Source organism: Rhinatrema bivittatum, chromosome 5 (genome assembly GCF_901001135.1).
Source record: "Rhinatrema bivittatum chromosome 5, aRhiBiv1.1, whole genome shotgun sequence".
Classification (NCBI taxonomy): domain Eukaryota; kingdom Metazoa; phylum Chordata; class Amphibia; order Gymnophiona; family Rhinatrematidae; genus Rhinatrema; species Rhinatrema bivittatum.
Window position 1 is genome coordinate 127,728,440 of NC_042619.1, and position 24,307 is coordinate 127,752,746.

The 24,307-nt window shown below is 48.5% G+C and overlaps 1 protein-coding gene and 1 non-coding gene across 2 annotated transcripts; both read left to right on the plus strand.

Moving 5' to 3' along the window:
• Positions 1–556: 556 nt before the first annotated feature.
• On the plus strand, positions 557–23,575 carry TPT1 (tumor protein, translationally-controlled 1). The gene is made up of 6 exons (XM_029602904.1): positions 557–712; positions 1,126–1,199; positions 1,948–2,135; positions 21,096–21,201; positions 22,571–22,687; positions 23,367–23,575. Exons 1-6 carry the CDS (start codon positions 685–687, stop codon positions 23,367–23,369), a joined length of 516 nt encoding a protein of 171 aa, XP_029458764.1. The 5' UTR covers positions 557–684; the 3' UTR covers positions 23,370–23,575.
• LOC115093152 lies at positions 23,150–23,280 on the plus strand. The gene has a single exon (XR_003857185.1). It is a non-coding gene; the product is annotated as a small nucleolar RNA SNORA31 (small nucleolar RNA).
• Positions 23,576–24,307: the final 732 nt, after the last annotated feature.

Sequence of the window (24,307 nt, forward strand, 5' to 3'; positions counted from 1 at the left end):
CTATTAAACCCCTTTGTTTTATGTTGAATGGAGGAATCAGCATGCTACATCTTTTTTTTTAACTGCCTATCGCCATTAACCGGCAATAGTCGTTTGAATACAGCCGGTTAAAGCTAACGTTATCCGGCCTTAAATAGTTGGATAACCTTAGATCTGCTTCTGGGCAAGTTTAGAGTTAACCCAAAAATCTATTCGGCTAACGCCTAAAATCGGAGTTAGTCGGATAAATTATGGGCCAACTGAACCTCACCCCGGGCCGTTCCCCAAACGTCCCTTAATTTTAGCCGGATACCGGGGTTATTAAAGAAGGGGGGGGGGGGAATCGCCGTTTAGCCAGATAACTTGTGAGTTATGCGCCAAATGACTTTCAATATTGGTCTCTGTATCCCTAGTTAATTTACTATTACTTACTAGTTTAAGGAAGTGCTGAGCAGTGGACGCCCGTCGGCACAGCAGCACAACACCAAGATCAACCCCAACCGGATGTTGATAGTCACTATTTCACAGCACTTGCGGCTTTTCTTGCGTCCTACGTCAGCACCTTCTGGAGATCCCCGTGCACACTAACTGATGACGTACGAGCGACGTATCGCGTATATGAGCTGGTGCAGCCACTAACTCACTCTTTTCCTGCGTGCCCTCCGTCCCGAGTGAGCCGGCTCGTCTCCTCCTCCATCCACCGCCATGCTCATCTTCAGGGATATCATCAGCAGTAAGGGAGTGGCGCCAGCATCTGTCGAGTGGGCCCTGGGGTTATTTCTCGGCTCTGGGGGGCCTCGGAGCCGGGGATGTTGGTTTTCGGAGAGGCCGGCGGGTTGGAAACTCCTAGGCACTAGGCCGCGGCTGCTTTACCCGGATGGATGGCGAGGGGCGGAGGATGCACAGAGCGCGGGCGGGCGGGACAGGCGCGCGCTCCGCTCGCTAGCTTCCTCTGCCCATAGAGCGCGCGCGTGTGCCTGCCTTCCTTTCCCGGTAGGGCTGTGGTAACCGCTGCCGAGTAGTTTGGGTGGGAGGGGAGCGGGATAACGGAGACGGCGCATACCGGAACCCCCGGAGACAAAGAACTGTTGAGGGTAGGGCAGGAAGCCACTGCCTGACGCATAGTGTCCGATTCTTGTTTTGCAGACGATGAGGTGTTCACGGACGCTTGTAAATTCAAGGAGACTAAGGACGGATTGTGCATTGAAGTGGAAGGCACGGTGAGTGTTCGCGGGGGGGGGGGGGGGCCGCGGCCTACGGTGGCGCCTCCGCCCCGCGGCGAAGCGGAGAAAGCTGCGGGCTGTTACTGGTAGCTAGGAACAAAGTTCGTCAAATACGAGGAGCGGCGCTGCCCGGCCACGTTGTTCATTAAACTAACTAGCTTTAGGTGTGTTTCTTTTTTTAAATCTTGGCTAGAGCTTGGAATATGCAGATCCGCCTAAACGACTGACAGATGAGTTACCGGTGGTTGTGACTTTTTCTTACACACATTGTTTCACTAATGGATTTTGTATCTATATAAACTTCGTTTTATACGCAAAGAAACAGTATTCGGTTGTAACTCTTAGTGAAGGCCTATACAATCGGAACGATTTATTTTGCCAGACGAGATGAATCATCTCTTGCAGTCGCCAAATACTATAACTGTGATGTAATAGTATCAAGCTTGCGTCTTTGCTATCTGCATGTCGCAAGCCAGTTGTAGGCATGAAAGGTATGTTGGGGCCCAGCCGCGGAATTGAAGACCTTTGAAATTTTAATTTGTACTCGGTGGAGTCTTTGGTAGCAGTTGGTGCAAGAGTATTACTGCCTAGCTGTAAATAGTTTGTAGTAGTCTTGCTATTTACAGCCATGCAATAGTGGTCGTTTGGGGTTTCACCACTGCAACTGTAGCTAAAAATTTAAAAGGAAAAAAACTTTGCAGGTGCAGTTTCTATAGCATTTACTAGTAACGTTTTATTTCTGCAGCATATCAAAAGGCAGGAGGGTGCTATCCATGATTCCCTTATCGGTGGAAATGCCTCTCTTGAATCGCAAGGCGAGGGTACAGAAACCACCCTTGTCACTGGTATTGACATAATATTGAACCACAGACTTCAGGAAACCGCGTTCACAAAAGATGCTTACAAACATTATATCAAAGACTATATGAAAACGTAAGTGAAAAGTCTAACTCAGATTACTTGAGTTTTTGTGCAAAACTCATTACTATTTCTGCTGATCTTCCTAATGGGGTGGATACAACTGTTTGTGTTTTGATAATGACCTCTTTCATTTTTAGTCTTACTGCATAACAAACTTCAGGGATAAACAAGTCTAGATTCTGAATGCTCTATAATAGTATGAGAATGTGTTGCTTTCTTGAGACTGTTAAGTGCAGAACTACACTCTGACCATATCTTACAGTGCACTCAGCCCATTTGGTGCATGTTTTTTAGACACTACTACCCTTTATGCTGTAAGGGGTAATAGCACTCATCACATGCAAATGCATGTTGATGAGCCTATTAGTTATTACCCCCAGAACACTAAAAGTAAAATGTGCTGCCAAGCTGCACATTTTACTCAGAAATTAATGCCTGTCCAAGGGTGGGCGTTAACCGTAGAAAGCACCAGGAAAGTGTACCAGAAAGCAGAAACTACTTTTCTGTATACCCTTCAACTTAATATCATAGCAATGTTAAGTCAGAGGCACCAAAAATAAAAAAAAATCTGCCTACCAGTTGGTGGGTTCACAAAGGGATGCTTAGTTTTGCTGGTATCAGTTTTACAAACCTGTGGTTGTCAACAGGTTTGAAAACAGATGCTGGGAAAACTAACAGCTCGATCCAGTAAAGTGTGCTCCGTCGGAGCGCACTGTCACCCTGCTCTGGACGCGTGTTTTCCCTTACCCCTTATTCAGTAAGGGGAGGAAAACACGCGGCCCGCCCGCGGCACCTAATAGCGCCCTCAACATGCAAATGCATGTTGATGGCCCTATTAGGTATTCCCTAGCGATCCAGTAAGTAAAATGTGCAGCCAAGCCGCACATTTTACTCTAAGAAATTAGCGCCGCCCAAAGGTCGGCGCTAATTTCTTCCGGCGCCAGGGAAGTGCACAGAAAAGCAGTAAAAACTGCTTTTCTGTGCACCCTCCGACTTAATATCATAGCGATATTAAGTCGGAGGTCCCCAAAAGTAAAAAAAAGTAAAAAAAAAAAAAAATAAAAAAAAATTTTGAATTCGGCCCGCGGCTGTCGGGCCGAAAACCGGACGCTCAATTTTGCCGGCGTCCGGTTTCCGAGCCCGTGGCTGTCAGCGGGCTCGAGAACCGACGCCGGCAAAATTGAGCGTCGGCTGTCAAACCCGCTGACAGCCGCCGCTCCAGGCCAAAAGGAGGCGCTAGGGACGCGCTAGTGTCCCTAGCGCCTCCTTTTCCCCGTTTGCACCGCGTCGCCTCATTTAAATACTGGATAGCGCGCACCGGCAAGGGGCCGGTGCGCGCGCCGGGAGAGCGGGCGTTCGTCCGCTCTCCCGCGGACTTTACTGGATCGAGCCGTAAGTGTCTGTTGAACCCATGGACAGCCACTGCTTCTGCTAATGAGGTGCTAGGGATGTACTAGTGTCCCTAGTAACTCCTTATTAGTGCAGGCCCTAACTTAAATACAAAATCGCGAGCCCAGGAGAGGTGCCTGGGCGTGCGTCGGGAGAGCAGGTGCTTGCGTTGAACACTAGCTCTCCTACACGTTTTATTGCATCAGCCTGTATCATGGATGTGGAAAAATGTATGTTTAGCAATATAAAACATTAACACACTTTGGTTAAGTAACTTAGTACTTTAAGTTTCCCATGAGTTGCCTTTAAACTCTAGCTACATTAGAATGTAGCCATGAAATGTTTACGTTCTTGAGCCTGGCAAGATGCTTTCTAAGCAGATGTGCTTGTACTACTTGTCTATCTGCAATCCTTAATGCCATGTATAATACTCATAATGCTGCAGATTCTTGATTTATCAGCTTTACATACTTGAATCCATTTCATCTACTGAAAGAACTGGTAGAAAGATGGCTGGCTGCCTGTTTTTCCTATGTGCTCAATACTAAGCATGCTACTTGTATTTTTGGCTTTACTGTTTCTCACTATCAATGTTCTGTCACCAAGAGGCTTTTATATGTATCTACTACCCTTTCTATGAAGAAACATCCCTTCAATATCTCAATCTAGCCTTCTTGGATCCTTCAGACACACAATAATCTACCATCCTACTCACGAGCCATGGAACCATGCCTTCTTTGTGAGATGCCTCTTATCCAATACCTCCGCAATTAAACTATCTTATGACTTTTGATTTTAAGTTATGGCCCTACTCGGGCCTTTTTTACTCTTACTTCCAAAGCTGTAAAGCCTCCAAGTTTATAGTCCTTGTTCAATGTAACTTTCTTGCTCTCTTTCTGATTATAACTTATTGTTCTGTTTTTTGTTACAAGTTTCTATCCCTCGTTCGATGTAAACCGATCTGATATGGTATTCAACCATGAAGCTCGGTATAGAAAAATGTGAAATAAATAAATAAAATAAATAAATCTATCCACTATTCCTTTTTCAGATTTTAGAAGAGTCTCTGCCTCATTTAAATTAGACATAAGGTACTGGATTGTATTCTCTTTGCCACACTAGGTTCTTAGTCAGTGTAGGAGTTCTGAGTTCTCTAGAACAGTATTACTCCTGGGGGAATTTTGCAAACTTTATATTGGTCAAAATAGCAGTTTCCCTATACTTACCAGGGTTAGCCCAGACTGCTGGGTTATGCCTCCCCTCCAGCAGATGGAGTCAAAGCTGAAAAACAATTTACATGAGTCTTTACATTTTAAGTTATTACTTAAAAGTAGTAACTTAAAATGTGTGGGTGTTAATGCACTCTCTTGCATTAACACCCACACAAGCTCCTCTTTCTCTTTCACACATACATCCTTACACAGGCTACCTATGTCTCTCTCACGCAGCCCTTCACACAGGCTCTGTCTCACACATACACACTCCTTCACAATCTCCTCATAGGCTCCCTCTTGCTGAAACTCACTCAAGCATCCCCCCACTCCCCTTATCAACCAAGCTGTCTCAACCTCTCCTCATATAGGCTCCTTCTCTTCCTTCCGCCGCTCCCTCTCTTACCTCCCATGCTCTGTCACCCTCCCCTCTCTGGCAAACATTCTCTCATGGCACGGGACACGTGCCGTTCGCAGCACATGGGGGGGGGGGGGGGCTTCTATTTTCGCACTGAATGGTGTGCCGGGCCTTCATCTTCGCTGCGAGTGGTGCGTGTCCTGTGTGCCACGGGATGTGCTCTATTTGCTGCATGCTGGGGTCTCTATTTTCTGAGCAGGGGGAATTCTGCAGTAACGCAGAATTCCCCCAGGAGTACAATAGTATGTACAGGTGAAGTCCCTTCCACTAGTGATCTGCAGAGCTGTCTCAGTAACCTTCTGATGGCTCTTCCCTTTTCAGTCTAGTTGTGTCACTAAAAGTGACTGATTCCTTTGTTTAGTACCAGTCTCTTATCTTCTCACCTCACCCCTGAGTTTGTGCCATACTTGATCTGTCTTCAGGCTTTCTTAAATTAGTTTGACATTGGGGTTTCAAGTTTGCAGATCAGTGTATTGCACATACAAGTTTGTGGCTAACTCTTCTGCGGTAACACTTCTAAACCATGCATAGAGCCAGCCTTATAGCTATACAATACAAGGTTCCACATTGGAAGTCACCAAATAAGAAAAGGATTTAGGTGGTGTTACCCATAACATGTTGAAATCCTCCGCTCAGTGTGGGGCAGTGGCAAGAAAGCAAATAGAATGCTTGAAAGAATAAATAAATGAGTCTCTGTATTGCTCCATGATGCAACCACACCTTGAGTATTGTATGCTGTTTTGGTCACTATCTCAAGTTCCCTGTAATATATTCAGTTCCCTGTACGTACCTGGATCAGTCCAGACAGTGGGTTATGTCCCCAATCCAGCAGATGGAGTCAGCACAAGCTTTGAGGGGGCGTATCCATATATACTACTACCCCCTCTGCAGGAGTTCAGTATCTTCTGACTCCAGCAGATGCGAGTAGGGGAATCAGGCTTCCCCTCCTTTTCCTTCACTTTCTTGCTTGATTATGGCTTGTTGTCTTTTTCTGTGGATCAAGTTTGTATCAAGTTTGTATTAAGTTTAAAAAAAAAAAAAAGGCAGAGTTCTTTCAACTCCTGGGGAGTGGCTTATCTTCCTTGTCTCTTCTCTGCGGCCTTGCTGTTTATTTCTCGTTGCAGCCAGGGGTAAGTTTGTTTTTCCTTTGTAGTTTTTTCCTTTACAGCTCAGCCCCCGGTGCCCGCGAAAGCCGGTGGAGCCGGCCTCTTCGCTCTTTACTCCCTCACCCGCGGCCATTTTACAGCTCCTCATGGGCTGCTGAGCCATTTAGGGAAAGATGTCTGGGGCGGGTCATGTGGCCAGGAAGGCCCCCCCGCGGCACCCTCCTCTATTTTCAGACAGCGGGCAGTGCGGGCCGATCGGGCCCCCCCGCAGCGGCGCCTTTGTGCGCGTGGCCCCCCCCCCCCCCCCCCCCCGTGGCTTTTTCTTTTCTCCTGCAGCGATCCCGATGCCGCGGCCGTCCCGCTGTGCGGCCTGCGGAGACCCGGGGTCCCGGATTTCCCGGGAGGGCATCTGTGCACGATGCCTTCCCGGGGGGGAAGGTACCTCACAGTCCCTGACTGATTTCTCTTTTTTGCCCGGGCGGTGCAGGCCGGCCACTCCGCCATTTTTGGCGGGAACGGCGGCCATTTTACATTCTGAGCGCCCTGAGGCGCAGGCCACGAGGGAGAACGGATCCCTGGAGGACTCTACCAGCGGGGGTGTTCCCCCGATTTTGGTGCAGGAACCAAGCACCCAGAGCCAGGGAGCAGGAACCACGCCGCCCCCGAAGCGCACCCGAGCAGGCCGGGGTTCTCTCCGGAGTTTATCCTGCTCATGCATACCGCTTATCTGCAGGGGCTGGAAGCACCTGTGGGACCCCCCCCCTCCTAAGATCCCTCGGATGTCGCCCTCGACGCCGGCCCCCCCCCCCCGACCCTCCGGGAGTGGGGGCCTCCCGCCTTCCTACCCGGGTCCGATCCACGCCCGCGGCAGTGGGGGCGGTGCCAGACCCAGCGGGACATGGACTTGACCTCCCGGACGGGGGACAAGGGGACGGCACACAGGAGGGGGATGATCCGCGTACCCTACGCCTCTTCCAGAGGGAAGAGCTGGACGACCTCATCCCGCAGATCATCCAGGAATTAGATTTGGATCCACCACCAGACCCGCCTGCCCCAGTAGCTCCCGCTGTCATCACTTCTTCAAGGAAGGGAGATCCTGTCCTGGCGGCACTCCGGCCGAGGGCTCGGGCTTTTCCCATTCATGACTCGTTTTTACAACTTCTCACCAGGGAATGGGACACCCCGGAGGCCTCCCTGAAGAGCAACCGGGCTATGGAAAAGCTGTACCCGCTCCCCGAAGATTTTCTGGACCTCATCAAGGTCCCAAAGGTGGACTCCGCAGTGTCGGCGGTCACGAAGAGGACGACTATCCCAGTGACGGGAGGTGCGGCGTTGCGGGACACACAGGATCGTAAGTTGGAAGTTTTCCTTAAGCGGGTTTTCGAGGTCTCCGCTCTGGGTATGCGGGCGGTGATGTGCAGTTCGCTTGCCCAGCGGGCTAGTCTCCTTTGGGTGCAACAACTCCTCACGTCTCAGAACCTGCCGTCCAATGAGGCTGCCCAGGCAGATCGGCTAGAAGCCGCAGTGGCGTATGGGGCGGACGCCTCGTACGACCTTTTTCGGGTCCTCACAAGATCCATGGTTTCGGTAGTGGCAGCACGACGACTACTGTGGCTACGCAATTGGGCGTCTGATACGTCCTCTAAGTCCAGTCTGGGCTCTCTTCCCTTCAGGGGCAAGTTCCTCTTCGGGGAGGATTTGGACCAGATCATCAAGTCCCTGGGGGAGAACGCTGTTCATCGGCTGCCGGAGGATAGGTTTCGACCATCCAGAGCGTTTTCTTCTTCTCGGACCAGAGCGCAACGGCGCTACAGGGGCTACAGACAGACAGGCTCCCGGCCATCCGCCCCCAGGTCTCAGCCCTGGTTGCGCGCCTTCTGCGGGCATCGGCCCGCACGCACTACTCCCGGAACCGGGAACCCCTATACCAAGTCTTCACAATGATGCCAGTCTCGCCCACTCCCCTGTCCCCAGGATTGGGGACCGACTAACGTATTTCTAAGCGGAGTGGGCACGGATCACCTCGGACCAGTGGGTCCTGGATACCATAAAACACGGCTACGCATTGGAATTTGTCCGCCCCCCGCAGGGAAGGTTCATCTTTTCCCCCTGTGGCTCGGACCTCAAGAGAGGAGCGGTGCAGCTGACTCTGGACAGACTCCGGGAGATAGGCGCTACTGCGCCCGTGCCCTTCGGAGAGGTGGGCTCAGGCCACTATTCCATCAATTTCGTCGTACCAAAGAAGGACGGTTCCTTCCAGCCTATCCTAGTCCTCAAGGAAGTCAACAAATCCCTTCGAGTCGTTCGGTTCCGCATGGAAACGCTCCGGTCAGTGATTGCGGCGGTGCATCGGGGGGAGTTCCTCGCCTCCCTGGACTTAACGGAGGCCTACCTGCACATTCCCATCCGCCCGGACCACCACAGTTTCCTTCGTTTCAAAATTCTGGACCAGCATTTTCAGTTCACGGCTCTCGCGTTTGGATTGGCGCCGGCGCTGCACACCTTCACCAAGATCATGGTAGTTGTGGCGGCAGCTCTCCGGAAGGAGGGCATCCTGGTTCATCCTTATCTGGACGATTGGCTCCTCCGGGCGAAGTCATTCGATCATGGACGCTCAGTGGTGACTCGAGTAGTACGGTTTCTACATTCCCTGGGATGGGTAGTGAACTTCTCCAAGAGCTCCCTCATGCCCTCGCAACGCTTGGGTTTTTTTTTTGGGGGCAACTTTCGACACCCTACTGGGCAAAGTTTTTCTGCGCCAGGACAAAGCTCAATCCTTGCGGGATCACACACGACGGTTCTCTGCGTTACCAGAGCCCACCTCCTGGGACTACCTGCAACTCCTGGGAGTGATGGGGTCCACCATCGACCTTGTACCTTGGGCTTTCGTGCACCTCAGGACCTTACAGTGGGCGCTCTTCTCCCGTTGGAAACCAGTATTGCAGGACTATCAGATGATTCTCCCGCTCCCACAGAATGCCAGGGACAGTCTGGGCTGGTGGTTGGATCCGCCGAACCTGGCCCGTGGCATGTCCCTCGATCTGCCAAATTGGGTGGTGGTGACCACCTATGCCAGTCTAGCAGGCTGGGGTGCAGTCTGCGATCGAAGCGCCACGCAGGGGACATGGTCCACGGTGGAGGCGAAGTGGTCAATCAACCGTCTGGAAACCAGAGCGGTCCGGCTAGCTCTGCGACATTTCCTCCCGCTTCTTCGGAACCGAGAAGTCAGAATCCTATCGGACAACGCTACCACCGTGGTCTACATCAACCGACAAGGAGGCACGCGCAGCCCGCAGGTCGCGCTCGAGGCGGCGCTGCTGATGCAATGGGCGGAGCGTCATCTCGTCCGGCTAGCGGCCTCGCACGTCGCCGGTGTGGACAACGTCCAGGCGGACTTCCTCAGTCGTCAACTGCTGGACCCGGAGAGTGGTCTCTCTCCGACAAAGCAATGCAACTTCTCGTTCATCGGTCACTTGGATCGTTCACTTGGATCTGATGGCGTCCGCTCTCAACGCCAAGGCTCCACGCTTCTTCAGTCGCCGGAGAGAGCGCGGAGGGAGTGGATGCCCTGGTCCTCCCGTGGCCGCCATATCTTTCTTTTCCACCATGGCCCCTGGTGGGCAGGATGCTCCGCAGAATAGAAAGCCATCAGGGGACCGTGGTTTTCGTCACCCCAGAATGGCCCAGGCGACCCTGGTTTGCGGACCTGCTACAGCTGGTGATCGACAGGCCAATCAGGCTGGGGCACCTCCCCCAGCTCCTACATCAGGGCCCGGTATTTTTCGAGCAGACAAAACTCTTCTGTCTTGCGGCCTGGCTTTTGAGAGGCGCCGCCTCCGGCGTCGGGGCTACCTGGAGGCGGTAGTATCCACGCTATTGCGGGCACGAAAGACATCGACGTCGGCGACCTGTGTTCGAGCTGTGGTGTACCAGCCAGGCTACGAGACCCGCTAAGGCTTCTGTACCTCAGATCCTTCAGTTTCTACAGGCGGGGGTGGAAAAAGGGCTCGCCTATAATTCACTACGGGTTCAGGTGGCCGCCCTTGGTTCGCTGTGGAGCGATGGGGGCTCTCTTCTACAGTATCCTGACATTGCTCGTTTTCTCAAGGGTGTCAAGCATATGCGTCCTCCGTTGCGGGACCCTTGTCCCTCCTGGAGTCTTAACCTTGTGCTTTGCTCCCTGTCGGGACCACCGTTCGAGCCGCTGCGCAGCGCAACGATAAAGGATCTCACTCTCAAGACTGTATTTCTTGTGACCATCTGTTCCGCTCGGCGCATCTCGGAGCTGCAGGCTCTGTCGTGTAGAGAGCCCTATCTCCGTTTCTCCGACTCTGGAGTCTCGCTTCGCACCGTTCCCTCCTTCCTTCCGAAGGTGGTTTCTGCATTCCATGTGAACCAGACGGAGTTGCCGTCCTTCTCTTCTTCAGAGCCGAAGTCTCTCCGTCTCTTGAATGTCAAGCGCACTCTGCGCCTCTATCTGGAGGCTACAAATGAGTTCCGAACCTCTGACCATCTCTTTGTACTCTGGGCCGGTCCTAAGAAGGGGTCTCAGGCCTCGAAGACTACCATTGCCAGATGGCTGAAGGCCGGCATTGCTGCTTCTTACATTGGGGCGGGTCGGACTCCCCCACCCGGAATCGTAGCGCATTCTACACGTTCTCAGGCGGCTTCCTGGGCGGAGGTTCGCTCGGTATCCTCGCAGGAAACTTGTAGGGCAGCCACCTGGAAATCGTTACACACGTTCTCGAGGCACTATCGTCTGCACCTCGCCTCTTCGGTCTCTGGACACTTTGGCGAGCAGGTTCTCCGAGCAGGCCTCGCAGGACCCCACCCGATTTAGGGAAGCTTGGGTACATCCCACTGTCTGGACTGATCCAGGTACGTACAGGGAAAAGAAAATTATTATTTACCTGCTAATTTTCGTTCCTGTAGTACCATGGATCAGTCCAGACGCCCACCGCGTTTGGGTTCTTGATCCTGCTCAGCTCTGTGCTGCTTCTTGCTCGCAGTGTTCTGTGTCTTCACAGTTGTTTCTTTTCGCTGTTTTTCACAGCTCCCTACAAGTTGGTAGGATGTTTGCAGTTACTTGTTGCGGTTACAGTTGTTTTCATTATCTGTTTCCACAAACTTGATCCTTCGGGGGTTTCTACTCGGGCTTTGATATACTCGATACTGAACTCCTGCAGAGGGGGTAGTAGTATATATGGATACGCCCCCTCAAAGCTTGTGCTGACTCCATCTGCTGGATTGGGGACATAACCCACTGTCTGGACTGATCCATGGTACTACAGGAACGAAAATTAGCAGGTAAATAATAATTTTCTTATCAGTCCACAGTGGGTTATGTCCCCCTTCCAGCAAGATGGAGTCAGAGAAACTCAAAGGGTGCCCTATATAAGCAGGTGCACCCTCTACATCCCTCCAGTATTCCTGACTCCAGCAGATGAGTGGAATAACCTGCGGTTCCCCCTCTTTATGCTACAGATGGAACACTTTCTCTGTGGTTTTTCTCTTGGATGGATCAAGCTTAATACAGTGTAAGCACTAAAACCTGCAGACAGGACCTTCCCCATATTTAACATTGTAGTCTGGCTGATACAGTACAGTGCACTCTGGTGGAGCAAAGCCGCACATTTTACTTTCAAAAACTAACACCTGCCCAAAGGCTGGCATTAATTTCTGCTGTTGCTGATACCCTCTGACTTAATATCAGCGATATAGTCAAGAGGCCCCAAATTTAAAAAAAATTTAAAATCTGCCCGTGGGTCTGAAGACGGATGCTCAATTATGCCAGCGTCCATTTTCCAAACCTGTGGCTGTCAGTGGGTTTGAGAACCTACACCAGCAAAATTGAGCATCTGCTGTCAAAGCCGCTGACAGCCACAGCTCCTGTCAAGAGGCGCTAGAGACGTGCTAGTGTCCCTAGTGCCTCTTTTTACCACAGACCCTCATTTGCATACTAAATAGCACACAGTGGCCTCTGTGCGTGTCAGGCGAGAGGGTGCTCACCTCCCAAGGAAACCAATCCAAGTCTTAACAATGAAGGTGTACTGACCCACACCTCTATGCCCAGGATAGGGGGACGTCTTCCACTTTTCTATGAGTGGGTCAAAATTACCTCTGATCACTGGATCCTGGATATTCTAAAGCTTTAGAATTCTCTGCCCCTAAGGGACAGGTTCCTCCTTTCACCGTGCAGCTCATAGTATGTCAGACACTCGACTGACTCCTGGCCCTGGGAGCCATCCTCTCTGTGCCTCCAGTGGAACAGGGGGCAGGCCATTATTCTGTTTACTTCATAGTTCCCGATAGAGGATTGGATGGAAGGATCCTTATCTCAAGATGGTCAACAGAGCCCTCAAGGTCCCACTCTTCCGGATGGAAATGTTGCAGCAGATCACCATGGTTAGTTCCTGGCTTCCTTGGACTTGAATGAGGCTTATCTCCACATTCCGATCTTCAAGGGGCATCAGCATTCCCAATTTCAGGCACTACCCTTCAGCCTAGCGACTACTCCCTGCATTTTCACCAAGGTCATGGTGGTAGTGGCAGCAGCCCTTTGAAAGGAGGGAATCCTTGTGCACCCCTTTCTGGACAACTGGCTCAATCGAGCAAAGACCAGGGACCTGTGTCAACAGGCGGTCGAAAAGGTCCTACAGCTCCTCCAGTCCCTGGGATGGATTGTCAAGAGCAGCCTCACTCCCTCAATCACTAGACTTCTTGGGAGCACACTTCAATACCAGCATGGGCAAGGTATTTCTTTGCCCAGACAGGGCCCAGTCCCTCATCTCTCAGGTACAGCACTTCCCTGGCCTCCTGAGCCCCACAGTATGGAACTATCTCCAGGTTCTGGGCTCTGTGGCTTCCACTATCGATTTGGTTCCTTGGGCTTTTGCTCGTGACCTTTGCAGAGGGCTCTGCTTTCACGCTGGAAACTGGTGTCCCTAGTACCTTATTAGCACAGGCCCTAATTTAAATACAGAATTGCACACCCAGGAGAGGTGCCTGGGCACGCATTGGAAGAGTGGGTGCTCACCTTGGAGTGCCAGCTCTCCCGCGGACTTTACTGTATGGGCCTGATAGTTTGAAGCTTGTATATCAATACCTTTCATGCAACTGAAGACTTTTATCAATCTCCCCTGCATCTTTCCTCCAGGAGGTATACATACTTGGTTCATTCAACCTGTCCTTATAAATCTGATATAAACCCCCACACCATTTGTCACCTTTCTCTGCACTGCTTCCATCTTGTCTATCCCTTTTGATACAATCTCCAGATCTGAACAAGGTACATCAGGTGAGGCCCTCACCAAGGACCTGTACAAAGATATTATCATATCCCTGTTCTTTACTGGTTATCCAGCCAGAGACCGCCTGGAACAAAACTGGGAAGCACCAGGACAAGGAAAGGTAGAAATCTAAGTCTCCAAAGCTTGAGACACACAGGTCACCAGTTGGGACCACTGCTACCAGGTTGATCGGCCCTAGCAGGGCTAGACCCCCGGTCAGACCCGAGGGCCCTCCCACGTGGAGACCCTCCAAGGTTGTCTGCATGGTCGCAGTCACCATTTTGGCCCTGTCTGCCATCTCAGTGTGCACAATTACCTTGTGTACATGTCACCTGCACAAGCGAAGCGCATAGCCACGTGCTCACTGTGCTGGGTGCATAACTTCGACCCACGCTCACTAAACCTACACACCTTCACAAGTGTATTGTGCGTGCACAAACCATGGCTCCACCTGAAAATAAGCTGAAAGCTCAGGGCCTTTGCCCAGCATGCCAATTAGAGCAGCACAGCATGAGGCCAGGACTCTGTGTATACCATGCGAAGAGGCCCTAGGGGACCCAACTCATGGCCCTATCCAGCCAGTTCCGGACCCCAGCCTTTCAAGTGGTATGCCGGTCCTAGCATCACACAGTGGTACCCCCCTCAAACTGCTCCCCAGGGACATGGCACCCCCTAGTCTAGACCCAGCTTCTACCTCCTGGGTGGAATTCTTCAAAGGTCTGCATACCTTCATCCACATGCAACCAGGGCCTCCTACAATGCAGTCATAGGCACCACCAGAGGACCTCAACATGCCAGGACCCTATGCCCAGGGAGGTGGTCCCACTGCCCAGAAGCCCCCCATCTTAGGGGACACAGACATCTGAGTCAGAACCCCTGGAGGACCCCATCAAACCATGAGACACTTCTTCACCAAGGACGAACTTCCAGACCTGGTCACGCACAGCTTGAAAACTTGCCATCCCAGGCAAAAGCGCCTTGGGGGAACCTAAGCCAAACCCACTTTTGGAGGGACTTTGTCAGACCTCCCGCCACTTCCCACTATTACAAGCAATCCAGCAACTAATTGACCTGGAATGGGAGGCCCCAGAAACCATGTTCGAAGGGGGCTGGGCTCTGACAGCCATGTACCCTCTGGACCTCATCACCAAATATCTCCTGGCATGTCTGAAAGTGGATGCCATGGTCTGTGCAGACTCAAAGCGCTCTACTATCCCAGTGGAGGGAGGAGCACACTTATGGATGCTCAAGACAGACGTCTGGAATCTATCCTAAACAGTCCTTTGTCTCCACTGTCTTTACAGATCAGTCTGCTGTGCCGTGGTGACATGCCTGCTTAGCACAGACCAGGAACACTCCTGGGGAAGCCCTGGAACCAGCTGTATCATTCCTCGGACACCATTTCGGATCTGGTACGCACAGCAGCTAGAGGAGTCTCATCTGCCATGGCAGCCAGAAGACAAATCTGGGTCCAAAACTGGTCAGCAGACATCCTCCAAAACAAGGCTCACAAGGATGCCATTGCTTCTTGTCTGGAAGCAAGCTAGAGAAACTAGCCAAGAAGTAGGGAGAGTCCCCACTGCAGCAGCTACTGGAGGACAGGAATAAGAAACCAGCAATCCTTCCCCCAGACCTCCAGGGACAGAGGATCACAGCACTTCAACCCATATAAAAGCTCATATCAAGCAGCCTGTCTCACAGGCCAGAGCCAGTCCTTTCGGAACAAGCACAATAAAAAGGGAGCTAGCTCGGGCCCAGGCCCCAGCCGCACCCCACAATGAAAATCAGCTGACCCATCCAAAGGAAGAAGCCATGGGGGCAGACTGTCCTATTCTTCCAAAGATGGGTCAAGATAACTTAGGACAAGTGGGTCCTCCATTTGAGAGATTACCTGGATCTCCACCACCTCCCTCCAGACAAGTTTGTGGAATCTCCCTGCCATGACCCTTCCAAGAGAATGGCAGTGGAAGCTACACTGACCAGGTTACTAGCCTTAGAGGCTATAACACTGGTGCCTCCACAATAAATAAATACTGGACATTATGCCATCCTTTCCTTTTCCCAAGGAACATTCAGACCTATCCTGGACCCTCAGGGCAGTTGACTGTTACCTGAAGATTCCCCGCTTCTGCATAGAAACCCTATGCTTGGTAATAAGAGCGATACAACCAGGAGAGTTCCTTACCTCCCTGGATCTGTCAGAAGCCTACCTACACATTCCGATACATCAAGAGTATCAGTATTTTCTACGTGTCTTTGATCCTGGACAGTCACTACCAGCTCCGGGCACTACCTTTTCTGTTAGCCACTGAAGCCCAGACATTCCCCAAGATCATAGTGGTGGTGGCAGCGACACTGAGGAAGGAATCAGTGCACCCTTATCTAGACGATTGGCTGATCAGAGGAAAGCCACCAGGCAACCAACCGTTAAAACTCTACTAGAGCCTCAGGTGGGTGCTTAACACAAATGAGCTGCCTGCAGCCCTCCCAATCTCTAGAATACCTGGGAGTCCGGTTCAACACCAAACAAGACAAGGTCATCCTGACACCAACACGGAGATCAAAACTGATGACCCAGTTACAAACCCTGTTGAGCAAACCTTGCCCCACAGCATGGGATTACCTACAAGTTATCGGCCTCATGGCATCCACACTGGAGGTAGTTCATGGGCACAGGCTTACATGAGACCCCTACAACGCTCACTATCATGATGGAATTCTCTGTCCCAGAACTACACCATACGGCTTTAGCTTCTGGACAGAGTTCGGGCCCAACTACGATGGTGGCTACAAGAAGCCCATCTGAGCCAGGGAACGAGACTATCCTACTCACCAGATGCCAGCCTACAAGGATGGGGAGCACACTTCCAGGAGCTAACTGCCCAAGGGCAATGGAACAAAGTCGGGATAGAATATCAATCGCCTAGAAGCAATTGATATTCCATTCCAATTGATACATCAACAGTCAAGGAGGAACCAGAAGCCAACAGGTGTCTCTGGAAATAGACCCCCTAATGTCATGGGCGGAAGTGAATCTTCAAGAGATCTCAGCCATCCACATTGCCAGGAAAGACAGTCACAGCAGACTACCTCAGCAGAGAGTCTAGATCCAGGAGAGTGGAAACTGTCATCCACAGCATTCCAATTGATAGTAAACTGTTGGGGAACACCAATCATGGACCTTCTGGCAAGCCGGTCAATGCTTAAGTACCCAGTTTCTTCAGCCACAGGTGGGAACCCCAGTCCCAGGGAATTGATGCCCTGGTACAGACCTGGCCACAGGAGACTGTTATACACCTTCCTGCCATGGAACCTATTGGGCACGATCATCCACAAGACAGAACACCACAGGGGGCCAATAATTCTAATAGACCCGGACTGGCCAAGAAGACCATGGTACGCAGACATGTGAAGACTATTGGCAGGGAACCCCCTGCCGCTACCTCCACACAGATCTGCTCCAACAGGGACCGATCTTCCATGAGGATCCAGCTCGATTCTCTTATGGTCTGGCTATTGAGAGGACTCACCTAAAGAGGAGAGGATACTCGGGAGCAGTAATTGAAAACCCTACTCCACGCACACAAGTTCTCCACATACTTAATGTACACAAGGATTTAGAGTATTCAAATCCTGGTGTGAGGACCACGACATAACACACTCATTCCTACAGAAGGGATTGTCCCTCAACTCCATCAAGGTACCAGGCGGTGGCCTTGTCATGCTACGGAACAGTGGCAGCATAGCCTCTCACCCAGATAGCTCCCTCTTCCTGAAAGGAGTCAAGCACATCCGACCACCCCTAAAGTGGCCAGTGCCTCTTTGGAACCTCAACCTGGTCCTAGATTAGGAGACCAGGTTGATGTTCCAGAAGGATTGTCCCTACAGAAGGGACAATCCCTTCTGTAGGAATGAGTGTGGGATGTCATGGCCCTCAGACCAGGGTTCGAGTCCCACTGTCACTCCTTGTGATCTTGGGCAAGTCACTTTACCCTCCAATGCCTCGGGTACAAAACTTAGATTGTAAGCCCTCTGGGGATAGAGAAATACCTACAGTACCTGAATGTAAACCGATGTGATATCTCAGATTGAATGTCGGTATATAAAAATAATAAATAAAATAGATTTTCTAGCAGGAACCTCCTTCAGACCTCTCCACGTCCTATCTCTCCAACTATTAACATTGAAGACAGCCTTCCTGCTGGCATTGTTCAGCTCGTCGTACATCCAAACTACAAGCACTGTCCTGCCAGGAGCCATTCCTCACTCACCCCGGGAACCATCCAGTTATGTACAGTTCCCTCATTCCTCCCCAAAGTGGTGTCTCACTTCCATCTTGCTACCATCACCTGATGAGCATAAGAATTCAGAAGAGGCTGTTTACAACATCTCAACGTCGGTAGGCTCCTAGTCAAATACCTGGAAAGGTAGGAATCCGTACAAAAGACAGACCATCTATTTGTCCTTCACAACGGGTGGGGGGTGGGAGCGGCCTCACAAGCAACCATAGCCTGCTGGATCAGTCATCAAGGCGGCCAACATGGAAGCAGGCAAGCCACTGCCTTTACAAGTCAAGGCCCATTCTACTAGAGCCCAGGCAGTGTCCTGGGTGGAAACCAAGATGCTGTCACCCACAGAGATCTGCAGGGCGGCGACATGGTCTTCTATCCACATCTTCTCCCGGTTTTACCGCCTGGATGTTCAGCTTCAGGAGGACACAGCATTTGCAAGGGCAGTACTAAGTGGGTCACAGGCAGCCTCCCACATGGTTCGTGAGTAGCTTTTATACATCCCATTGGTCCTGAGTCCATCTGTCTACACTAAGGAAAATGAAATTATCAGGTAAGTAATTTCTCCATTTCTTATGCACTTAAGAGCTACATGGTCTAGGTTTTCAGGAGATCTACAATAAATATGCATGAGATGTAATTGCATACAATAGAGGCAGTGCATGCAAATCTTTCATATTTATTGTGGATATCCTGAAAACCAGGCTTGTTTATGGCTCTTGAACTGGAGTTGGACATGCTTGACAATTTTTTTTTTTATTAAACAACTCTGGAATTAGTTGCCAGAGGATATGGTGAAAGCTGTTGGTGTAGCTGGGTCCAAAAAAGTTTGGACACTTTCCTGGAAGAAAAGTCCATGAACCGTTAAGGTAGACTTGAGGAAATCCATTGCTTGTAAGCAGCATAGAATCTTTCTTGCTATCCTGCCAGGGACTTGCAACCTGGATTAGACTTGATGGACCCTTAGTCTGAATCAGCATTGCAAATCTTATATTATGTAATGCTAATTCCACCCCTCCCCACACAATCACACGCTGTCAGTTTACCTCACAGCCTTACAAATAACTTCAGACCTGTTGTCCACCCACTTTCTTTTTTTTTTTTTTAAATTGGAAAATTTTTTATTAAAGCGAAAGAACAGGTATAACAAACCATAGAGAATAGCAACAGAACAGCAAAACTCAGTCCAATAGTGCCATATAAACAAGTATAAGCTGTCATACATTGGAAACTGTGACAGTCACAAATCAGTATTCTGCATATCAAAGGTAGGAAACCGGAAACGACATCAAGGTGGTAGTTTAACATACCAACCCCCCCCCCCCCCCCCCGAGCCTCAATAGTATGGAATTTAGTAAAGGTAGGGAGAATCACATCACAAAGGGCAGACAAATATGTCAAAGCAAAAGGGGTCACTGCGAGCCCGAAAAGTCAGGTCATGGATGAGTGCCACCGTTGGTAGGGGCGCCATAGCATGTCAAATCGTGAAGTCTGGTTGTGCTTAAATGCTGTGATTTTTGATGATAAAAAAATGGTATGCACCCTATGTTGTACGGCTGCTTTTGTGGGAACCGTGGGGGATCTCCACAGACGAGCAATTTCGCAATGACAAGCAGTGAAAACAAAGTGAGCCAGTTTATTTTGGTCCGCAGAAAGCCCTGGGATTTTAGCGCCCAATAATGCCTGTGCAGCCGTGGGCGTTGGCATCTCCGGCACTAAATCACACAGCCAGTGGAAGATTGCACACCAAAGCGGCTGCAATTTAGGACAGTCCCACCACATATGATAACTACCCACAATCTAACATAGCCGCCAACTTTCTAATAGCTTACCACCTAAGGACCCCCAAACCCTTCTATCTGTTTATAACTTGTCTGAATGTTAGCTGCTTTTCTTCCCTCACATCCCCCGCAGTCCCCTGTATTTGTTTAAGATAAAATTAATTTTCCTTTGAATATTTTTTTTTGCTTTCACACACCCTCCCCTTTCTCTAATATGAAGTAAAGCAGCATCTAAACAGAATGCTGAGCTGATTCAGACAAGGTCCAGGCTCAGCATCCTGTCTGACGGGTAACAGTTCAGGTTAAAAGCACTGGCTCTTCCAAATCAACTTGGCTAATAACGGTTTATGGACTTCAGAAACTTGTCCAGCCCTCTTGAACCTCACTGTTGCCTTGACCACATACTTTGGCAGTAGATTCCATAACTTTATGTACTGATTTTAAACAATTATAGAAAATATTTTCAACTAGCTGCTAGTTTATTTAAAAGGTGAAATAACCAATCTCTATACCTGTTCCAGCCCCACTCATGATCATACAATTAAGATTTATATCAGTCTGGTTTGTTTTTTTTTTGCAAGCTAAAATGCCCTAATCCTTAAGATTTTAAGATGGGGCAACCAGATCTGCACAATACTCAAGGTGCAATAGCACCATGCATCTATACAAAGCATGTTTCCTAGCATGTAGCCAGATGGACTCAGGACCAGTGGATTATATGGTTTCTTGCTAGCAGATGGAGACTGTTAGGTTTCAAAGCTGAATTTACTTTAGATATCTACTCCTGATAATCTGCCATCTATTCTTGCTCCCTTTAATCAGATCAATGGCAGACTCTCTATTTCTTCATTCCTGTCTCATTTCTTCTCCCCTTTCCCATCATACTGTCAGTCTGTCCTTTCTTCCCATCTCATTCTCACTTTTTGGCACAGCTTTCCTCTCCTCTTTTTTGGCCACTGACAAAGTACATGGCAGTAGCAGGAAAGGCTGATCACCTGGCTGCTTGCCCCTATGAAGCAGTAGCTACTAAGTTCTGAGAGCCACAATTGGTCCCTCTTCACCCACATCCTCACTAAATGCAGCAGTAGGGTTTGACTCTCTAGGTCTGCAGTCCATCTTTCTCCCCTACCTATGCTGGACACATGGCAGTGTGACTTGATGCTCCTTTTGGATAAAAATGGCCTTTCTCCTGGCCTGCATCAGTAGGACCTGCTCTTGCCTGGCCTGTGGCAGCAGCTCAACTAATTATAGGAATCAGCAGCCCAGTTTAACATTTCTTGCATCAGATCCTAAGTTGGGAATTGCTGGTTTAGAATAGACTAGTAAAAGCTTGACACATGAAGGACAGTTTACCAGTAAAGTTCTCCATGTACTGATTTACCCTAGGTATTTTTACAAGAATTTATTGTAATGTATAAACTACCATATCCTAGCCATCTAATTCATTCAGTAGTGTAAGGCTGTTTGCTATTATCTTGACTTGTTTTAGAATCAAAGCCAAACTTGAAGACTCAAAGCCAGAAAGAGTAAAGCCTTTCATGACAGGAGCTCCAGAAATGGTCAAACACATTCTTGCAAACTTCAAAAACTATCAAGTAAGAACTTTAATTTTTGTTGGGAATGCTTCACTGTTGGTCCTTTTTTTATTATAACAAGGGGTGGTGGCACTAGTTCTTTGTACAGTGGGTCCCAAATTGGAGGAAATACACACGTTATCCCTGAGGGCTACCTCCAGGGAGCCATTTTGAGCTTGCCTACCTTAAATCTGCATTTCCTAGCATGTAGCTAGATGGACTTGAGACAAATGGGTTACGTGCTCCCCTGCTAGCAGATGGAGACAGGTTTCAAAACTGACTTCTCCCTTGTTTCATCTCTAATGTTCTAGTTTTAAATTGCAGTGCTTAAATAGCACTGTTGCCATTGCTTTATACAATACCTGATTACAGCTAGAACAAACAGTTCTTAAGCCTTTTTGGGTTTATGAATTAAAAAACCTGCAAACCAGAACTACTGGTCCCAGGCTAGACATGTTTCTCCTAGAAACATTAGACCATATGACCCATCTAGTCTGCCCATTTAGCTCTTAAAATTCCCATGGATCCTCGAGAGGTAACTCCTGCAAGAAGTGGCAACCCTGGCATGTGGGGAAAGTGCCAGCATGTTGACTCTACAAATTGGAAACAGTAGCAATGCCCCATATGAACTCAGCTGTATCTAGACTTAGATCTGAAAAATAGGATTTCCTACATTTCTTTTAACCTGCTATCATTCCTAGATAATATAGTACCCCAATGCATAAAATATTTCTGTATATTGTGCTGCTTTTAATCTTAGCACAGTGAATTATAGTCTGCAATAACCTAATGCAGCTTAATTTCTATATTTCAGTTTCTAAATTAAATTGTTGCACTAGTGTTAAACCAGCCCACCCCTTAATTGTAACATCAAATTCACATAACCTTGCTATTGGAGAACTTTTTTGCAAAATTAATCCTTCTCTTGGCTTCTAGTTTCCAGACAGACTGGCACAACTAAAAGCCCTTTTATGTCATAAGTGCTACTTGGCCAAAAACTTGGATTGAAGTTGCAGATTTTGTACAGAGGGGACTTGTTTCAGATCAATTGGTTTTTGTCATGTGCAAAGTTATGATAGGTTTGTAGGAACAGGATTTCTTCTGCTTCATCTGCTTTTCATCTAGCTTTTTAGTCAGTGAAAACTTTATAACCTTATGGATGTGTGATTTTAGAATGTCAAGTTTTATTGCTAATTGCTTTTAGGGAGTTATATTCATGAGAAACTATATTTTCTTTTTCTGTGTTAATTGATGCTCAAATGTGAACCATAGAGATGAACTTTTTGTCTACACAACAGTATATAAAACTGTTTAAAGTAGCCATTTTGGAGGATTCTTTGTACTCAACTGATTCAGTAATGTGTGCACTAAACTTTTTTTTTCCTCTAAGTTCTACGTAACTGAGAGTATGAATCCAGATGGTATGGTGGCTTTATTGGACTATCGTGATGATGGTGTGACTCCTTTTCTCCTTATCTTTAAGGATGGCTTGGAAGTAGAAAAATGTGTAAGTAATTATATTGCAAACTAGATTGCTAGTACATACTATATGAATAGTGAAGTAATAGTCATTAAAATGTATTAGCATTTTCTTTTGGCTAGGAATGTGGTACAATCATTTATTTAGAATCTGATTTTAAACTGAAAAGGATGGGATTAATGCTGAGCATTTGTTGCAGATAACTTGGTACTGTTGTATGCTTTTCTTGCATTACTTGTACTTGCAGCCCTGGAAGTAGCTAGTTTAATGTGTATAAGAGCAGCATTATAACAAGTTATGAAACTGCAGCTGCATATACCTAGTCAGTCATAAATTAGCTCAGTTTCTACAGTGAACTGTGAGCAATGTATAGCTTGATCATTTCTAAACTCCTGCAAAAGCTCGGCATGGTGCAGACTGAATATTCTTTGTCAGCCTTATGTTGAAAAGCATCAAGGAATTTGACATCTGATTTTAAAATAGCTTCTAATGCATCTCTTGATAGACCTTGAGCAATTACCATTGCTTCTGGGTTTGCACAAAGATGCAAGAGCAAATTTCCTTGCGCTTTCTACCTGTCTACTTCTGTGGCAGCATGGATTGAATAGGGGAATACACATAAATTCAAAGAACAGAAGCTGTAGTGGCCCTGATAACTCAGAACTCATACTTCTCTGGCTTTTTTTCTTCCCCCTCCCCCAACCAGTAACCAACTAGAGCAAGACTACTCGGGATTACCAACCATAACTGGCTGCTGCTGTTTCTTCATTCATACCACCAAGACTGAGCAATGTCTTCAACTGGACTGCCATTTGAGCTTTATTTTCTCTTGACCCTGACTGCATTGGAGTGGAGGCATTGTTTTAAAGTTTGACATTTAGGATGGTAAAATAAAATGTGTGTAAACCTGTTAGATGTGCTGCTTGGTCTGACATTTTTTACACTTGCTTGCAAAGTCTTGTGAACATTTTGGGAACAGCCTGGAGTAATCAGTAATTCTCCACAGGAGCCCAATTCTGTCTTAAAGCAGTCTAATAAACTTCAGAATGGACCAATAATGGGAAAAATGTGCAGACTTGAAAACATGAAGGAAAGCTTGATCTAACTATTTGGCTTTATAGTGATTGCTCTTAATTCTTCCTCAGCAGTGAGGCATCCCAGTGCTGGATGGGAATGTGAATACAAATGAGCTCTTCACTCGGGACTAATAAAAGTGTAGCAAGTTTTAACACTTTGGAATATGAGAAGCCATTTAAGCTTTGTTTCTTGAGGCATAGTTCTTAGTTTGGAATAGATTAAGTTGTGGTTTTGCCTCTGTTCAACTGCAACAGAGTTATAGGAAATGTGAGCTCAGCCCTGCATGTCATTTTGACTCGATAGCTGTGGTCTGTTCCCTGTATGTACCAGGATCAGTCCAGACCACTGGTTGTCTCTCTCCCTTCCAGCAGATGGAGTCAGAAAGTTGAAGGCACCCTCTAACCCAGTGTGCTACCTGCAATCCCTCAGTATTTCTGACTCCAGCAGATGATGGAAGACATAACCTGTAGTCCTGATCCTTTCCAAATTTTGGGGTGTTTATTTCTCTTGGAAAGGGGTTCCTTATACCCTGAATGACCTTTCACTAGATCAGTATTAGTAGAGGCAGCA

Bases quoted from the DNA above. Each gene is read 5' to 3' on its own strand.
- TPT1 (XM_029602904.1), top strand. From the start codon at position 685: ATGCTCATCTTCAGGGATATCATCAGCA. The intron at 1,200-1,947 runs GTGAGTGTTCGC...TTATTTCTGCAG, and splicing joins GCATTGAAGTGGAAGGCACG to CATATCAAAAGGCAGGAGGG. The intron at 2,136-21,095 runs GTAAGTGAAAAG...GACTTGTTTTAG, and splicing joins ATCAAAGACTATATGAAAAC to AATCAAAGCCAAACTTGAAG.